The following is an 18,558-nucleotide window of genomic DNA, read 5'->3' on the forward strand; positions in this document are numbered from 1 at the left end:
GTGGTTCCGCCTTTGTATTAAATGCCTGAACAGGAAATAATGCAATATCATGTTAACAACTAATGTAATAATTGTATTAGATATATGAAGCCCAAACTCAGATGATGCACTGAGTCTTTCAAAATACAGAATTGTGCGCAGTTCTGAAGAAATATATACAATAATGTTTCACCTCTGGTGAACACCATGTCCTTTTCATATAGGATATGAAATTACAGACTTCATGTGAACATTTCTTCCATATACTCAAAACGGCTTGTTTCATTCAAAGCTAGGTTATCCCTACCAAATCCATACAGATGATTGTTTTTCCCCCACCCTTTTCCAAAGCAAGCCCATATCTTCATCACCTTCATCTCTCTTTATGGGCTGGTGAGCAGATGGACATGTAACAAGGTTGCCTAACCCACCAGATTCCCAGAGCTTCTCTATACTGGATCAGTGAAATGACCCAGACCTCTAGGGCTCATTTGAATCCAAAAAGCCCCAAGCACCTTCCTTGCTGTTTTTACACCCACTGCCAAGGGAACTCAAAGCAGAGCAGCTAGCCCTTCAGGTGGCTCCAAAGGGACACTTCCAAATGGGGAACCAACACCTTCTCTCACATTGCCTGGGTGCCTGACAAACCCCCCAGAGAAGAAGCCCCAATCTGTCGCCACTCAGCACCCCAAGCCTCAGCTGTGTTGAGCTGCTGGACACTGGGAGCTACCCCAGGCTGGGCTCCGCACGCTGGAGCGAGGAGAAGCAGTTTTCCTCCCCTTCTTGTACAAGTGTTCTGTGGATGCTGTTGTTATCAGGGCTCCCATGCACTTCATGCTCTTCTGGCTGCCTCATCATTTCTCTCTCAGTCTGAGAGTCTTTAAACTACTTTTGCACCTCTGCAAGTCTGAGAAGCGGTGGCTCTCCAGAGCCTCTCCTAATCACATTCACAGACTTGCACTTTGGGATGGTGCCATCACCTCTCCTGCATGAGGACTTGAGGCCTGGCAAGTCTCCCATGTGAAGTGCTGTTATCAATAAATCACTTGCATTTTCCACAAAAAAAAAAAAAAAAAAAAAAAAAAAAAAAAAAAACTCCAAGCCACTCGCCGTATTTCAGCAGTCCTTGTAAGGGGATTTACCCTGCAGTGGAACTGTGTGCACACCAGCCTGTGTGTATACATCTCAATGAATGAAAATACATTTCAGGAAATAAGCACAATAGAAGCCCTCTATTATTATCATGGTGTTTACCAACACCAGCAACGTGTTTGCCTGCGCTGGAAATAGCACGGCTCCGCTCCCACGAGGCACCTGGAGTTAGGTCACCACACTCCACACAGACTGGTTCTGCAAGGCTCCTTGCTTCTGCCAGGAGTGAATTCGCTTCTGCATGGGTATTGCTGAATATTTTAGACCTGACTGCCCTTTCACTGGGAAGACCACCCCCAGCAGCTCCAGCACATCACCTCCAGGTCCAGCTCAGAGACCATCCCTGATGGAACTGCCATCAGCACCAGCTATTTTTCCTGCGTTAGACTGGACCAAGTTGGCAGAGCTCATGCTGCCTGGTCTCTTCTATCCCTTCTCTATTTTCCCAGCTGAGAGATGCCAAAACACAGAATTTATGGCTGGTTCTGTTTAGCTCCACACAGGTGCACGACTGACTGAGAGATGTGTCCAGGTTTTGCTGCTCCGAACCCCCCAGCAGTTTCTGTAGTCTATTACAGAAAGCACCTCGTAGGATGTATGCTCCTCTCATCAGCCATCAGGCTTCAGTCTCTACTGCGCACATTGCCAAAAAAAATCTGGTTTTCCTCCAAGTCACCCCGAATATTATTTAGATTTATGCACTGCCATCAGAACTAGTAAGATCTTCTGACATCTCGCCCTTTCAGGGGAGAAGCTGAGCCCTGAGCTCTGTGATTGGCATGTCCATACAATACGTTTGAAATACTGCCAGAGTTACTATTCCAAGGCTATTATTCCCTCTACTGGTTCTAGCCGACATACATTTGGTAGTGTTTCCATAGATAAATCTTCAGACCAATTTAAAAATAAAACACCAACAGTGCAAGTGTACTGCTTGGCAAAAGAATCTTATTGCAGCTAAATTTCCAGCTGCTTTTTTACCACTGGAAGCTAATCCACGCACTGGGCAAAGCCTGTGGAGCAAGCCTCAAGCCAAGAATCATTCTACCTCCCTCTGTCTCCTGCAGTTTCACCTGAATTCAATACACATCATGCCCTATGCTATCACACGGCATTGCTGGATCATGCCTGAGAAGAGGCTGCATTTCAGTTAATGCAAAAGCATTTTTTCAGTCTATTTTAGCATGAAGGTCACTAATGGAATAGAAACTGTCAGATCATTTCTCCTAGGAACCAGGGAGCAGCATCTCTTCTGATCACAGCAAATGAAATCCTCATTACTGTCACACTGACTCTAAAGCAGGGAGCCGTTTGGTAAATAGCGAGCTTTGTATCAGCAACATTTTCTGGTTAAAGTAAGAATTATGATGCAAAAACAGCTTTGCAGGCTGCAGGCCAGGTCACTACCTGCTTTTTGCTGACAAAGCTCTGTTGCAGTCAGGGCTGCCTGGCTGATTAACATCAGTGGGTCTCAGACCTGGAATAACCTTGAAATCCCGAAAAGGACTTCCTCATCCTGTCTTTATCAAAACCCTGTTAAGTCAGTGGAGGTTTTCCTGTTGACTTCACTGTAATCCTTATACATTATTTTAGTGAGCACACAGGTCAGAATGCAATGCTCAAGCACACTTACCCATTTTTCTCTAACTCCAAGACGAGCTCCTGGCCTTCTGCCTCTATCTTAACTTCGGCTCGGAATGGATGCTGCGTGCAAAAGAGACAGTGCCTGTTACTCAGAAATCATCATCACTGCAAACATATCCACACACAGCAGGTGCAGAGGTGCAGCTCCAGGGGTGCACTGAGCCCCTCTGTGTGTGCACCACAGTCAGGACCATGTGATGGGACACCCCAATTCACCCCAGAGGTTTACACGTCAAATAGAGGAGCTAGTTAACTAAAGCTTCCTTTGTTGTCACAGCAGAAAAAGGCGTTTTTAGAAGCCTATTTCAGCACAAGAGGAATCATGCCTCTTTCAGAGATTTTCACAAAATTCCTTTACTCCCAGAAAATGTCAGTAAGATGAAGGCTACAGGATCCCTTAGACATCTTCAGGCCCTCGCTGTTTCGGGGAAGGTATTTCACAGCTGCTCCCATATTAGTCCCAGGCTGCAGAGGGACTGGAAACCATGACAGCAGCTTTCTGGTGTGTTCAGGCACGCCAGCCACAGCCCTGGTTTGCAATCCGCATATAGCTCGGCTCCAAGTGAGGACACAGGACAGCTGGCTGTGTTAATGCTGCTATTAGTGTTAATGGAAAGGGTCCCAATTTCTTAGTACAATAGCCAATGTATGACAAAAATTACCATTGAAAAAAAATCATTCAAGGATAGAATACACTTTCGAGGGGCCCAACTAGATGGCCTCTGGAGATCTCTAGGGTTTTACCTCCCTCTCAAAGCAGAACCACTGGCTGAAGGCAGGTTTCTGGATCTGAGTGATTTCACATAAAGGAAATGGATGAATAAACTCCTCAGAAGAGAAATAACCCATCTGATAAAAGACTTCTCTATTCAGCTGAAACCACACCCCAAGAAGTCCTGAAAACTGGTGAGATATGATCAACGATATTATTTCCTTATTCAGTGGTAGTGGGGATTTTGCAGAAGAGACCAACTGAAAGCATGACTTATTTAATAGGATGCTCTGTTAAAAGGTTTGTCAGCCAGAGGCATGCTTGGGTGTCACTTCATGGATTCCAAATTCAATTACAAGCTCCTCTTAAATCAGCTCCCGCTTATATTTGGGGTTTTGTTCATCTGTCCTTTGTTTTTCAGGGCATTGTATCAGGCTCACACAGGTGATGCAGAAGAAGTAAATACATTCAATCCATACAACAATGGCTAATTCCAAGGGGCTGAGCTTTGGTTTACTGACTTACAGGTGCTCAGTATGACCCAGGGTGGGTCTGTTGTTTTGCTAATGTGTAAGCAAGAGAGGCTGCCTTGCCCGTAGCTAGGGCGTCTAAGGGTCTCTATTACTGTAATTACTCAAAGGTTGTGCAAACATTGTTATTACTATTAATGCTTTCCCTTCTCCTTCAATAAATACACTACTTCAGAGTGCATTGATTGCCGTGTAACTGAAACATCCCAGCTGTACATAAGCTTTGCTAACACTCATTTGGGAGCCAACAGGAATTTGCCTGAAACAAACCAAGTGAGACCCCTGAGACACAGCAAATTTATGTAAGGGCAAATGCTGTCCAGATGTATTCATATTGCTATCAATAACAGACAGAAACAAAACTTCCAAGGCTATGTTGCAAGAATATTTTTAAGAGAATTAAGAGCATGAGAAAGTCATTGTAGCTTTTTCTTATATAAAGTTTTGGAAATCTCCATTATATGGTGAGGACAAAGCCCAGAATAACAATGCTTATGGAGAGACACCATAATTTTTCTTTAGAATAATGCTGTAGCTTCCCTTTTCCTGGTTCACCATTTAAACATCACTTGGATTTTCCTTTCCCACTTCATTATGCAACTGATAACTTCTTGAGAGCAACAACACAGATGCTGGGAAATGGAACTGTGGTTTGCGGTTGATTTCAAATCTAGCATCCCAGCAGTTCCCAAAACGGCTGCAGACCACTGACATGCTGCTGAATTGTCATGTGTAAGAGGAGAGGAGCAAGCTCTGCACTGACACAAACGGTGCGCAAGGCACAGGCTGCCAGAGGAGCTGTGGATGCTCCATCCCTGGAGGTGCTCGAGGCCAGGTGGGATGAGGATGGGGATGGGGGCAACCTGGGCTGGAGGGAGGTGTCTCTGCTCGTTTCAGGGGGCTGGAACTGGGCGGGCATTAAGGTCCCTTCCTACCCAAGCCATCCTGTGATTCTCAGACCTGCACCTGAGCAGGGTGTGGGGCTTTGTGTTTGCAGCCACGCACCCCCCAACTGCTCTTCTGCTCCCCGCAGCCCCTCCACAGCTCAGCCGGCAGGACCAAAGCGGGGCTCGCCCTGCCCTCGGCGTTAGTCCCCCCCCCCCCTCGAAACCCCCGGGGGTGTCGGCAAAGCAGGCACAAGCCGGCTCTCAGCCACCCACCTTCTCGCCGCCGGGGCTCCTCGGCGCTTCCCAGCGCGGCACCACCACCACGGGCTGCGGCTCCGAGCCGGCGGCCACCTCTCCTCCTGGGGAAAAACGAGGCGAGTAGCTCACCAGCCCGGCCCCCGAGTCAAAAAACGAGAAATTGGGCCGGGGGGAGCCGGAGGAGACCCCTTCCATCCCATCCCACGCCATGCCATCCTCCCCATCCCATCCCATCCCACCCCACGCCATCCTCCCCATCCCACCCCACCCTCCCCAGGGCTCAGGCAGCAAGATGCACTTGTCCCCCCCCCCCCGGTCCCCCCCGCACTCACGGCGCGGTGGTCGCAGCAGCAGCGAGAGGGCGATGCCGCAGAGCAGCCCCCGGCCCCGCATGGCTCCGGGCAGGAGCGGCTCCGCCGCCGCCCCGCGTATAAAAGCTGCCGGCGCAGCTTTCCCCTCCCACCCCCGGCCCTACAGCCGGCCCTACAGCCCCCTGCCTTGGGAGTGGGGGTGGGGGTGCTGCCGGGTGTCTCCTCCTCCTCCTCTTCCTCCAGCCCGGCTCGGGGATGCGTCTCAGGTACCGGGGGGGGGAGCCCTGGGGTCCGCCGCCGCCAGGCGCTGTGCCAGCACAGAAAGCTGTCGGTCCTCAAAAGAGAGGAGACCCGCTGGGTTAAGCAGGCAAATAGGTTTTAAGCTCCTGGAGGAGCTGTGCTCTGGCACTGTTGGCGTATTTATTGTATTTAGCGGTAACCCAGCCAGCCCCTTCGCGGCTGAACCCGTGTCCCCAGAGGCATCCTAAATCCCTTCTACCCAGGGCAATGCATTGCCACTGGGCAGCTGAAGGGATGCAGGCTGTGATTTATGCTGGCCAGAAGCAAAATCAACTTCATTGCCTCCCTCCCCTTAAGGCAGATGGAGGGACTGGGGGTGAGGAAGGGCTTGGGAGCACCCACAGCTCCCGGGCCCTGTGCTGCCCTTCAGGGATAGCCACTGACTAGTGTGAGGCTCCCAAAGGGGGGTCCCTGTCTTCTCCTGCACCCTTCAGGGCTGCCCCATGGGCTGTGCGCTCCATGCACCATCTCTTTAGGATCTCAGCATTTCAGGGGCAGGAGCCCATTTCCAGGTGACATCAGCGCAGGCTGGGACACAGGGACAGGGACACTGGTGCGAAAGGTGCTGGCAGCCCCCAGCCCTGCCCCGAGGCAGAGTATGAGCAGGTTGACATCGCTTCTGCTGAGGGGAGCGTCTGTGTAGGTGAGCCACCAGGAAAGCGGCATAAGAAATGGGGAGAAATTGCACCTGGCTATATTTCCAAGTGAATTGGTAAATCAGGCCAATAGGAAATTAATAATCCATTTAGAATAAAGGCTGGCCAGATAGCAGTAATGCTTTTGTCTCTTGTCCAGGGGTTTTCATATGCTCTTGAAACCACTGAGCTCTCTTTTATTGAAGGTCTCTGCTTTTTTCTGCAACTGTGCCCACAGGAAATGTGCCTGTTTCTGTCTGCAGACCCCATTTTGGTTTATGGCCATCCTACTTGGCCCCTCTCTCCCCTAGCACTTCACACGCTGAGCTGAGAAACCTCCTCCATCTTGTGAAGGTCAGCATCCTCCCAGTATCGCCCTGGCAGAAGAAAGCTAGGACATCTTGGAGAGTCCTAGAGGGACTCACCAGGGTGCGTGGGCCATAAATGACCTTTTATCGGACCCACAGCCTGGTCACACATTGTCTTCACACAAATCAGGCCCTTTCTCAGAGCAAAAATCCAGGGACCAGATCAGCTCTTTCCTAAATATGTGGAGTATGTTGAACGTAATATTATGAATAAGTAAATACATAACCCAAATTTAGACAGCTATTCTGCTTTCAGCCATGAATTTTCTCTCTACCCTAAGAAGAAAAAAGAAAAAAAAAAAAAAGAAGAACCTTTGAAGAGGAACATCTTTGCTTGCACTGAAAAATTGTCACAAATCTTATCAGTACAACAACTCTTCACAGGAACTACTCCACTTATTTCTCAAAAAGATCAGATCAAAAAAAAAATGCATAGAATGAAATAAAAGGAGCACTATTTGCATTATTTTAAAATGTTACAATACTTGGACCAGTAACTAGCTGTTGGTGATTTCTGTCATCATTCAAGTATCATGAAAATAAAATACATGCAGTGTTTGCATTTGTTATATAGTGATATTTTTATCACTGGGCTTTAGTAATATGAGAATTGATATCTTAATTTATAATCACCAGAAACTCCCTCTATAAAAATATAACCACAGACTGTGCCGTTGCTATAAATAGTTTAATCTATATTTATATGATATATCACTTGCATTGCTCAGACATGGTTGCATGGAAAGATTCGGGATATTCTAGCCCTATTAACAGTGCTCAGAAGCTGTAACGCTACCTGCCTCTGGCACGGGATGACTCAGATCCTGCCCCAGACCATTTCTTCAAAAAGCTCCTGCTGAACTTAATGGGACATTTGCCTGATTCACAGAGCAAGATCAAGCTTTCGGTTATCTGGGAATTACAAAGGCTCAAGCTCATTTCCTCCAGAAACCTGATTTCCTGATTAAAAGTATCAGCTGGGAATTTGGAAGTCTGTTCCTTATCTCTGACATCCCTGTGATCAAGGCAAGGATATAGCTAATAGCTGCAGCCCCCATGCAGCACCCAGAGCAAGGGGCCGTGCGTGCAGTTGTTCAGTACCTTTGGAAATCGGGTGTTTCATTTTCCCCAGGTCAAAGCTGATGAGCATGCTTTTGCAGTGGGGTTTCTGCACTTACTCCACAGTTTAACACTATTATTGTTGGCTGGAAAGCAAAAGATGCTGATTCTCCCCTTATATCCATAGTAATTTAGGAGTAAATTAGGAGTTAACCACTTAGAAGGAAAGAGAGAGGTAGACCCACATTGGAGAGTGCCTGCTAAAGAAACAGATTTATGCAGAGAATGTCTTGGTCATGTATTAGACTGAAAGCTTAGTAATATTTCACTGGAACTCTCGATTCAGAAATGGGAAAAGCTGCTGAATGAACTGCAGTTGAAAGCCTTCTGCTGACACTGGAGGAAATGTTACCAAAAATCAAAGTCTCAGAAAGAGAAGATAGAAGACATTTTGTCCTGCCCAACATTTCAGACACTTGCACCAAAGAAAGAAATTTTATGACTTTGCCTGACTTGGGGGAAATGTGAAATCTTCTGTTTTTCAGAACATTTTTCCTCTTTCAGATCACTTGAAATGATCAAAGGAGAAAGACTGTGGATCTGTGACGGGAACTGGTGATTTAACAGCAAACGTCATTATTTCAGGCCTTAGCACTTGAGGACGTCTTTGGCAGCCCCGGAATCTTCTGTTTAGCTTTGCTTTTCCACCATGCCTGTAGGATAGCGGGAATACTTGGAAGAGCCTTAGAGCAGCTGCCCTGCCAAAGAGGGAGAAGTGCTGTAAGATGATCAGGTACCAGGCAAGGGCTTGTCCCAATGTGCTGTTAGTGAAATACTACCAAAATGCTCCCTACGCTTTTTTTAAAGGGTGGGCCACTGCTGCTACTTTTGCTTCATTCCTACAGCCAAGTGGACCTAATGGTACGAGGTTGTATGTGTTGACACGCTGCATCTCTTTGACTGTATTTGTATATGTAGAGCACTGTGGTCCTCTCCACACTGACTGCAAACTTCTCCAAGCTTGTGTTTTCTCTGAGACTGAATATACAGAAGCAGTTTACTCTCATAAGAAGAGGAACAGGTATAATAACATAAGGGCTTTTAATAACATCCAGTCCATAAAAATGTTCCATAACTTTGGAGCAGAAAGTCATCTCTGCAAAAGAATAGCCACAGGCAGTGGGCACACCAGGAAGCACTACAAAATGTCGAGACTTTGCCAAGGAGGAGGAAAACAAACTTTGGAATATCTGCATCTGATATATATATATATATATATATATATATATATATATCAATTTGAGAAGTGCACAAGGTGATTTTTAGTTTAGATTACGGTAAACAACACAGATGGCTGGGTCCAGTGCTGTAGTTCTACAGACACAGATCCCATGTAACCGATCTGGGACTTCAGCTCTACCTGGAAGGACAGGAAAGATCGGCCCTACATTTTGTTTCAAACTGACATACAGGATGTGTTAATCCTCAGCCTTCTCTTCATATGGATTTTGTGGTATTAAACAGAGCAGATTTCCATTGAGGGTATAATACTATGTTTTCCTAAATGAGCAGCAAAGGTCCCATTAGCAGATGGACCCAGCACAGCAAATGCTGAACCCCTCGACCCATTGAAGCTCATGTACCTCAGCACCAGCTTCACAATTAGCACTGGGTACAACTGAGCAGCTCGGAGGCACTTCCCTTTAAACAGCGCTGGACACCCCATATAGGACAAAGTAAATGTGAATTGTCTGTGGAAGGCAACCATTCTAGATTCTGCACTAGAATATGCACTGCAATATGTCTTACATCCTATTCCGTTGTGTATAAAAAGGAAAAAAGGGAAAGAAGAAAGTTAGATCTAGAGAATAATCCCACCAACAGCTGTTTTATACCCTGAAACATACTTGTTTAGGAATTAGTATATTTGCCCACATGCATTCCTGCAGGCCAGATCAGCTTTCATTGAGAAGATAATTTAGTAACAGACACTTTCTACTATTTATAAGACTTTCTTCTTAATGATTCATCTGCATTACAGATGCAGTAGGAGCTGGGGGCTGCTTACAAACACAGTTGCAATGTAGTGTACGCAGTATTTACCCATGCTTTTAAATGTGCTCTTTAACTACAAAACGCAGTGGTTCTCAAATGATCTTAAGCTTGGAAATGGAACTAAGAGCCCAGAGAAGCATTAAAATGTTGATATAAGACTAAAACGTTAAAACGCAAAGAACCCCAAGGATATCTACTCTGCCTTGATTTAGGCTTACCTTTTGAGGCATATGGAAACTTCATTGGTACCTGCCTTTATCAATAATGCTGTCTTAGTGGATGGATATGGGGGGCCTAAGCGTTAGGTTAGACAGGGCAATCAAGGTCCAGCAGGTCTGGTGTGACAGCCCACACAAGACAGGATGTGCTAGATGAGACATCAGTGTAGCTTCTTCTGAATCTTTGCTTAGAACGCTGCCAGCCCAGCATGAATGTACTTCTCCTGTGTTTTTTAGCTCTTCCCATATTTCTGTGGTATCTGGACTTACATAATTATAAATATAAATACACACACATATATGTATACACTACCGTTAGTTGCAAAAATTGTCTAGAAAATTGATTTGAGCTTGTCATTCTAGGCATGTGCAGTTTAGCTGCACTGTAAGTCTTTGGGTTAGATAAATCACGAATTACACGTCCCCACTCAGTTCATTGTTCATGGCTTAAAATGAAACACTATTGGTACGTTGTTCAGGTGAGTTTATTCAAATGAACAACAGTAAAATAACAGGATTCCCAGAAAGAAACGACCATCCCTTTCATAAAACAGAAAAATAAATGTTAGTAACATTAATTACATATTTTGGTCAAAAACTTTTGAATTTCTTTACTCTTTGAGTACAGTACAGATACTCTCTCTATTAAAAGCCTTTGATATTCTTCAGAGAATTTGGTATTCTATGGAGAATTCCTTACAGTAATAACTACACTCAGGGATCAAGTCACAATCCACTAATGTAAGTCACAGGGCTAGATCCCATCCACTTTCCACTCTCTGGGTGCTACCATACCTCCCCATACCTTCTGGACAATCCATTTTCATTAATGGAACTGGCTACAGACTAAGATATTACTGAAACCAATCTAAATTTTCAGTGCATTATATAACATTCATACCACAAATGCAGAGTAAAGTTAAAAATTAACCAAATTAAACTTAAAACTGTCTTATCAAAGCAAAAATATAAAGCATTGCAGAATCATTCTTGACTTCACTTTCCAGGCCTCATAGTCTTTTACTGTAGTAAGAATTACATTACAGTAATAAAACAGAATTATTTCTCTTGTTAAAACTCCTAAAAGTAATACCTACAAAATTACAGCAAATACCATTAAAATGTCTGTAAACAATAAAAGGCAGTATCCTGATTCAGAGGAGCATTAAAAGGATGTGCTTAAACATATCTCTCCTCAGAAAGTACATTGTCACATGCTTAAAGCTAAGTTCCTGCGTAAGCGATTTCCTGAGCTAGAGTCCAAACAATGCCCTGATGAACCAGGTGAAATTCAGAGGCTTTTACACATCCCCAGATCTTTATGTGACCTCTCAAAATACAAACAGATCATCAAAGTCCTCAAAATGACATGCACAGGTTGCTCAAGCTACATAGGTTTCCCATTGAACACACTCTCTGAAGATGGTACTGAGGAAAAGATTTATTTCCAGTTCTCTATTTCCTTGGCTTATCATTTGTTTTAAAAATTACAGCTCTCGCAACACCTTTTCTTCTTCTTCCTCCTCCTCACTGTCAGTCACATTGATTTGCTGGATGCTGGAAGGAGTAGGTGGGGTGGCTGACAAAACTTTCTCAATTGCTCCAATGTCCAGTTGTGGTATGGGGCTTACACACTCCTCCTCACCGCGGCTGCTGTGACAGGTCACTTCCTCAAGGCTCTCACAGTTGTGTGAGTCCTCATGTACGACTTCCTCTGGGTATTCCCTGAAAGGATAGTCTCTGTCCAGAACCGAAAACTTCATCTCCTGCTTCTGGTACCTGTTTTCATAAAAGCCAAGACATTCTGGCACTGAGCTGGAGAAATTCCCACAGCCAAATGGAGGCCGGCTGAATGGGCACGTGCTGCAATGAAAGAGATTGAAAGCGTCGTTCAGAAATGCAGATTCCCTAGATTTCCATTCAGCTAAGACAATCAGAATGGCACTAATTTTTCTAAGCTAGTCATCTTTTTTTTAATATTAATTAAATAATATACTGGATAAAATAGAATCAGGTAAGCCTGCAATATATTAATGTACATACTCAGAATAGTAAAATGAAGTATCCAAAATCAGTTTGTTACTTCTATGTACCAAAAATTGTGACAGAGCTGGGGTAAAACACTCTTATTTATTCTTTGAATGACCTCTTGTGTGTATTAAGTTGTTATTAAACAAGTGGACTGAGAGAAAATCCTTGTGCCCCGTATGTGGTTGTCAATGTATTTAAAGAAATTACAGTGATTCTACTAATAAATACATAAATAAATTGCAAGAAGTTCCTAAGCCAAACTATAACTGTCTTTGTTGTGTCCTCTTGGAATTTGTATTCTGATGCAAAATGACACACATATAATCTACACGGTGTTAGAGAAATTTAGTGTGAGGACACTGGTACTTTCTGTGCATACTTAGCTTAGGAAATACCCACGGGATATTGCATGTGTTAGCTTGTAAGTTCTTTGATTAAATTATCTTCTCTCATTTACTGCCCAGAGACTGCAAAGACAAACTAGTAAGGACTACTTACTTACGTAAGAATTCTGAAGACATTTCCCACTAGGCTGGATTTCAGAAATACTGGTAGTTATGACAGCTGCAATCCTAGTAGCTGGGAGACATCTCACACACCTACTTTAATTGTATCTGATCATTTTGAAAATATATTTACACTATCTATCTCTACCTAATACTTTTCTGTAGAAATCAGATGTCGTGCATCTTAGGTGCACAAAGTGGAGAGAGGATACTTCTGTTTACTGTGGGCTTGGGAATGCCAATTACTAAATTAGTACCACGGAGCCTTCAGTAACTGGGCATATATTACAAACAGCCCCAGGCCAGCAGGTCCAACCACAGAGGAGCTATAGGAAGGTAAGAGCAGCTCTCCTTCCTGGCACTGCATTCTTGCCTCAAGAACTGAAAGCTCCATCTACTTTCTAAAAGTCGAAGCCCTTTAGCACTTAATCTCGCTGGTATTGAAATGAAGGATTGCATTACCTTGAGGGGAAATAGTAAGGTCCAGGTACAAAGTAAGGGTGATGAAATGAAAATCGAGGAGGTGCTCCAAACAGATGAACTGGCTGCCCAATGGGAGGACTGTCATAGAGATGTGAGTGAGGAAGAGGAGTAGCTTGGGAAAGAGGTACTCCTCTAGGACAAGCAGAAAGCCCTGAGTACTCCTTTGGGAGCTCAATGGTAGAAACGGAAAATCTGCCATGAGCAGTGACTGTGTTACTTGGGTTTCTACTGGAGCTCTCAACAAAAACTGGTGTAAGTCTCTTCAGAGAGCAGGTGGATCCAGAAGATACATCACAAGCTTCTGTCTGAACAGATTCAGCAAAGTGCTGTGTTGCAATTACAGGGTGCAGGGGCAGGGTTGGAGCTGGAACTGCCAATGATGTGGTGCTCGCAAAAGTAGACTGGAAAAGAGTCATTGGACCTGGACGTTGAACAGAAGAAGCTGGCAGACGGATGGCAGAAAGAGCTTCACCTTTAGGAAACAGAGCTGTTATTTATCAGACATGAGTAAAGGAAGAGATGTCACAAACAGTGGCGTAACAAAACCAAAATCACTAGGGCCAAAATCACTTTCTCCAAAACACTTCCTAGCATCACTTCCCTGCAACTCTCAGTCACGCGTCACGGCCTATGTGTGTTCTGACAGGTGGTTTTGGAGTCCACACACTCAAGCTTCCTTCAACAAGAAGAAAAAGGTGAATGAATAACGGATTGGTTGGTGAGTGTTGAGGCTGTGAGGCTAGTGAGGACTGTATCGTGTTCTGGGATAGCCACAGAATGGGGCTGGAGTGTGTGCACTTAGTGCCTGAAGCTCTGAACACCTGCCACATTTACCATCTGAGACGGAATGAGCCAAATTCTTAATAAATCTGCATGGTGCCAAAGCAGCAGTGAGGAGCAGAAGCAGTAATTACAACACACAACTCTCCAATATATTTTCTTACTTGTTTCACCAATGAACGCACCCACCAGCCAATCTCACTGAAACATTTTGCAGATGTACACTTGAGATCATGTTGTATGTTAAAGGCTGCCTTTATACAACAAGATTTCAAAACACATTGCATTAGTGTTTTCAAAAACCACTACCTAGCCCAGGAGTCTAAATTCTGAGTCAACTGGACTTAAATGCTTCTAGATTTTACACTTTGTATTTAAGAGTGATTTGAACCACAATAGGAGAGTAAACTTCAGAATGAAACATAGTAGCATGTGAGGACACCATAATATCATGGAATCTTGGAATCATAGAATATCCGAGTCGGAAGGGACCCACAAGGATCATCAGGTTCAACTCTTGGTCCCCAAAGGACCACCCAAAGGACCACACTAGCATAAGGACACAAAAAATAGCTTATTCAGTCAAATTTACAGAATGATTTGGGAAAGGATCACATCCTAAGTCAGAACTTCACCTGAACAAAGTAAAGTGTTCTCTTTTACATCTCCAAATATCACCATCTAGCATAAACAGGCATTTAGTTTTCTTGTCTCATTAGACTCATTTGAGTCAGTATACTTAAAGAGAAAAGGTCCAGTGCTTGGACCAAAGCTATTTGTTGTGATCCGCTGTCCTTGCAATCAGACAGAGCTCTTTCACCACAAAATGTGAGGGGCTGCAGGTTAGCTATTATATTTGCCTGTGGGCTTTCACGGCACACCCTATTTCACTGCCAATATGGACTGATTATAAAAAGGATCTTTCTAGGTTAAATGCAACTTTAATAGGTAGATTCCTAATTTTAAAAATCATTCAGTATTGAAAACTCACAGACTGGATGTCCAATACTGTTCTGAACAGTGGGGATGACAACAGAGTACCTAGGTGATTGGAAGGGAAGAACGGCAGCTGGATTTGCAGTGATGATAGTCTGAGTGGTGCCGGAAAGTAGACCAGAGACATTCAGCGGAAAACGCTTCCTTTTGCCTGGTCGTGGCTGATAAACCCAACCTGTCAGAGATGAAAAAGATGCAGACACCCCGTTTATGGGATGGTCTCTTTTTTATGTAAAACTACTGTAGCCATAATTCTGAAATATGTAAAGAAAGAAAAAGTAAAAAAAAAAAAAAAAAAAAGAAAGAAAGAAGAGTCCCTAAACTGCTCCAATGGTCAATGGCAAAACTCCATTTGTGCCAGTGAGCTAGCAAATGGGGAATTTTAGCAGAGGTAGAAATAAAATGGACACATTTGGGCACTGTTTTTATGTTACTGAATCAAAAGAGCTTTGTGACACACATAAATACAGAACAGTGGGATGACATGGCACAACTAAGGAAAGCATGCGATGGAGAACACAACACTGCATGATGGGCTTTCAATCCAGAAGAAAACCATGACTGTATTCAAAATGTGGATCTTTCCTGATTTTTTTCCTTACCCCATAAATTTAACATATACCTGCAGGTTACAAGAGACAACTGAACATATGGCCCACCGGGAATCCTGTATAGATTTTGGCAATAAGGAGTACGTTGGCCTCTGACTTACAACACTGATCAAGCACTAGCAGACTTATAAACATACTGTTTTTTACTGAGCAGCTGTTTCTTACACAGGCTAGCAACTCAGGCTAACTCCTAATGCTACCTTAAAGCCCCTCCCCAAACACTTTTTTTTTTTTTTTTTTTTTTTGGAAGGGTGCAAGGAGGGAGTGCTACTCTTCATCTTCTGTGTATTTATGACACATTAATCATGTTTGTCTACCAGCGTTAGCCTTAACAGTGAACTAGCAGGATTATGACATCACAGGGATAAAGGATTATGACACCTGATGTCTCAACAGCTTTCACTGTGTTCAAAATACAAATACTTGTGCTTTGTTTTATTAGCGTCCTTTTAATTAACTGCAGTGCTATGAACAAATGGATTTGGTAAGGGTTCAAATTTTTAATCCTTTTGGCAAAAGGTTGAGGAACAACATATTCCACACTCTTACTTGTGAATCCCCAGTCTAAAAGTTGAAGAATCCCACAGAATGCAGTGCCACTTGTGCTTCCTGTGGCACTTTCCATTTATTGTTTTTAAGGAAGGATACATGTGTCACCACAGACCACCTGGGCAGCTCTTTTTGCATCCGTGTTCAGAATAAACTCTGTACAGAGCATGAGGCTTTTAACCCATGCAGGAGATGCTATAGTTGTGGTGGGCTAAGAATTTAGGAAACTTTAGAGGCTATAAAGGATGCCACATCATTTATGGATACTTTAAGAAAGGAATATACTTTCAGGTACTATAAAGCTGATAGAAGGACTGAGTGCTTGAAATTTTTGTCATGTTTTCCAACTCTACTATTTGCTCTAATAAAAGAAATCAATTTTTCCTCAAATCCTGCACTTCTAAACTATTGAGATAAATAAATAAATGTTTACCAGGAAATTCCTCTCTGTGCCTTTGTTTTATTTTCCGAGCTTCATCATAATAGGGCTGTTTCTGCTCTTCACTCAGTTTGCTCCACTCCAACCCGAGCTGAACACTGATTTCTGCATTATTGGCAGTCGGGTTAGCTTTGGCTAGAGCAGGCCGATGAATCCTAGCCCACACCATAAATGCATTCATTGGACGCTTTACGTGGCCACTTTTGTCCTTGCTAAATGGAGTATCTGGCATTCCTATGCAACAAAATGAGGAAAGAGGATCATCTTCCAGGCAATATATGTGATACAGGTTACACTTAATAATATATCAAGAGGGTATTTGGCAACAGTCAAAAGAATTACTAGAGCTTTGGAACACACAGAACTCAGTGCATGTTTGGAGAGCACTTCCTAGAAAAGTGCAAGGGAGTACCTCTATAACCTCCACTGAAGCACTGCATAAGGAATTATTTACATAGATTTTGTTCTTTAATCTATTTTTAAAAATCTGAAACGTGACTGTTAAAGACAGTTTGGTTTTCACTTGGCTAGACTGTTTTCTGTAACTTATGAATTTATAAATTAAGCACTGTATAGCACAGACATATCACTACAAATTTGTCATCACCACTAGAACTACGTATCCAAAAGCCCTAATGATGCTGGGATGAGATCTAACGGTGGTATGTCTCTGGTTTCTCAGCTGCTGCTGTTCTAGGTTTCTATTTATTTATTTATTTATTTATTCCTCTCTTCTCAGATATGGACACTCATTTGCTAGGTGAATCTGTTTTACCAAATGTTTTACATGACACCCAGATTTAGGTCTTTGTAAACAGGCTGCATTTGAAATGAGCTGGTGACATTACGAACATCCAGACCTTTCACAACTGATCCCTCAGCAAACAACTTCCTCTCTGAAAAAGCCTTAGAAATAGACTGTTGTTCCACATTATCAATGAAGGGCTGAAGTATTCTTATCCTCAGGATTTCACTTAAAGTCATTAATTTCAAAAGTGTCAGAAGTATAAATTTTAAAAGCCTTTTCTTTCCAAAAAGCTTTTAATCCAAATGGTACAAAGTTTGTCACTTAACACGTCCAAATTCTATCAGAGAAGCATATGAATGCTTCATTTTAAGGATCAACAGATGTCTAAACTTAAACTTGCCATCAAAATTCGATGTGATTCTGAAGTTATGAAGGGGTTTAATACAGTCAGGGAGCAAACAGACAAAGCTGTATTGATTCGAGCCAACTACTAGAGCTCTGTTCTCCTGTACATGCACACCCTACCCTGAATTAGGCAGTTTTACAAATAATATATTCAAAGAGGTGGTTCTCTATCTTTTTTTTTTTCACTCTAACGTTATTTTCCCGCTATTTTTTTGTGTTTTCCCATGTGACAACCTGCCAGCTGCGTGCCGCTCGCTGCAACCCTACAAACCTGTTTCTCAATACCTGAGTCGGAGGGCAGCACAGTGAGGGGCACGTTTTTGGTCTCGATTTTCACCGACGGCTCGAGCAACGCCTGCATTTTAAGCGGCACTTGCTCCAGGGGCACTTGGGGCAGGCGGAGCAGCTCGGCGGGCACCGGGCCCTGCAGCTGCAGGCGGCCGGCGGCGGGCAGCGGCCGCAGCACCAGGGGGACCCTCAGCGCCTGGGGCAGCACCCCCGGGGGCTCCCCGCGGGGCTGTGCCGCCGCGATACCGGCACCGGGACCGTGCGGGGAGCCGTGCGGGGAGCCCCCCACGCCCGCCCTCGCCCTGAGGGCTCCCCGCGGCTCCTCCGCGCTGCCCCGCCGCCCATCCCCGCCGCCCCTTCCCCGCCCCGCATCCGCCCGGGGGCCACCGAGAGCCTCCCCCGGGGCTCCCCCCGCGGCCGGGGGGCTCCCCGTCCCGCTCCCCGGCTCCCCGCCGCCCTCAGCAGGGGCCGCGGCTCCCCGCCGGGGCCGCTCGGCGCTGAGGGGGGGCTCCGGGAGCGGCTCCCCGCACTCCCCCCCCAGCCCCCGGGGGCCGGGGCCAAGCCCGGGCTCGCCACCGCCCCCGCCCCGCTCCATGACGCCACTGCCGTTGCCC

The 18,558-nt window shown here is 44.6% G+C and overlaps 2 protein-coding genes across 2 annotated transcripts in view; both read right to left on the minus strand.

The window, feature by feature from the left end:
• ADAM19 (ADAM metallopeptidase domain 19) overlaps nt 1-5,717 on the minus strand; it is a 32,307-nt gene extending 26,590 nt beyond the window's left edge. The window contains exons 1-3 of the mRNA XM_040574024.1: nt 5,495-5,717; nt 5,178-5,263; nt 2,765-2,835 (exon numbers count right to left, since the gene is read on the minus strand). Coding sequence (XP_040429958.1) covers nt 2,765-2,835; nt 5,178-5,263; nt 5,495-5,555 — 218 coding nt within the window. The 5' untranslated portion in view covers nt 5,556-5,717. The remainder of the gene's footprint in view (nt 1-2,764; nt 2,836-5,177; nt 5,264-5,494) is intronic.
• A 4,090-nt stretch (nt 5,718-9,807) lies between these two features.
• On the minus strand, nt 9,808-18,539 carry SOX30 (SRY-box transcription factor 30). Its single transcript, XM_040573944.1, has 5 exons — nt 17,942-18,539; nt 16,498-16,737; nt 14,900-15,079; nt 13,108-13,600; nt 9,808-11,971 (listed from the first exon to the last, which is right to left on the minus strand). The coding sequence occupies exons 1-5, from the start codon at nt 18,537-18,539 to the stop codon at nt 11,596-11,598; spliced, it is 1,887 nt and encodes a 628-aa protein (XP_040429878.1). The 3' UTR covers nt 9,808-11,595.
• Between the last annotated feature and the right edge of the window lie 19 nt (nt 18,540-18,558).

This window comes from Cygnus olor, chromosome 14 (assembly GCF_009769625.2).
Source record: "Cygnus olor isolate bCygOlo1 chromosome 14, bCygOlo1.pri.v2, whole genome shotgun sequence".
Lineage (NCBI taxonomy): Eukaryota > Metazoa > Chordata > Aves > Anseriformes > Anatidae > Cygnus > Cygnus olor.

What these genes read in the sequence shown, in the direction of transcription:
- SOX30 (XM_040573944.1), bottom strand. Translation starts at nt 18,539, where the DNA reads ATGGAGCGGGGCGGGGGCGGTGGCGAGCCCGGGCTTGGCCCCGGCCCC. An exon ending in TGTGCTGCCCTCCGACTCAG is followed by an intron (nt 16,738 to 17,941) that starts GTATTGAGAAAC and finishes TTTGTTGCATAG; the next exon opens with GAATGCCAGATACTCCATTT. An exon ending in CAGTATTGGACATCCAGTCT is followed by an intron (nt 13,601 to 14,899) that starts GTGAGTTTTCAA and finishes TGTTTCCTAAAG; the next exon opens with GTGAAGCTCTTTCTGCCATC.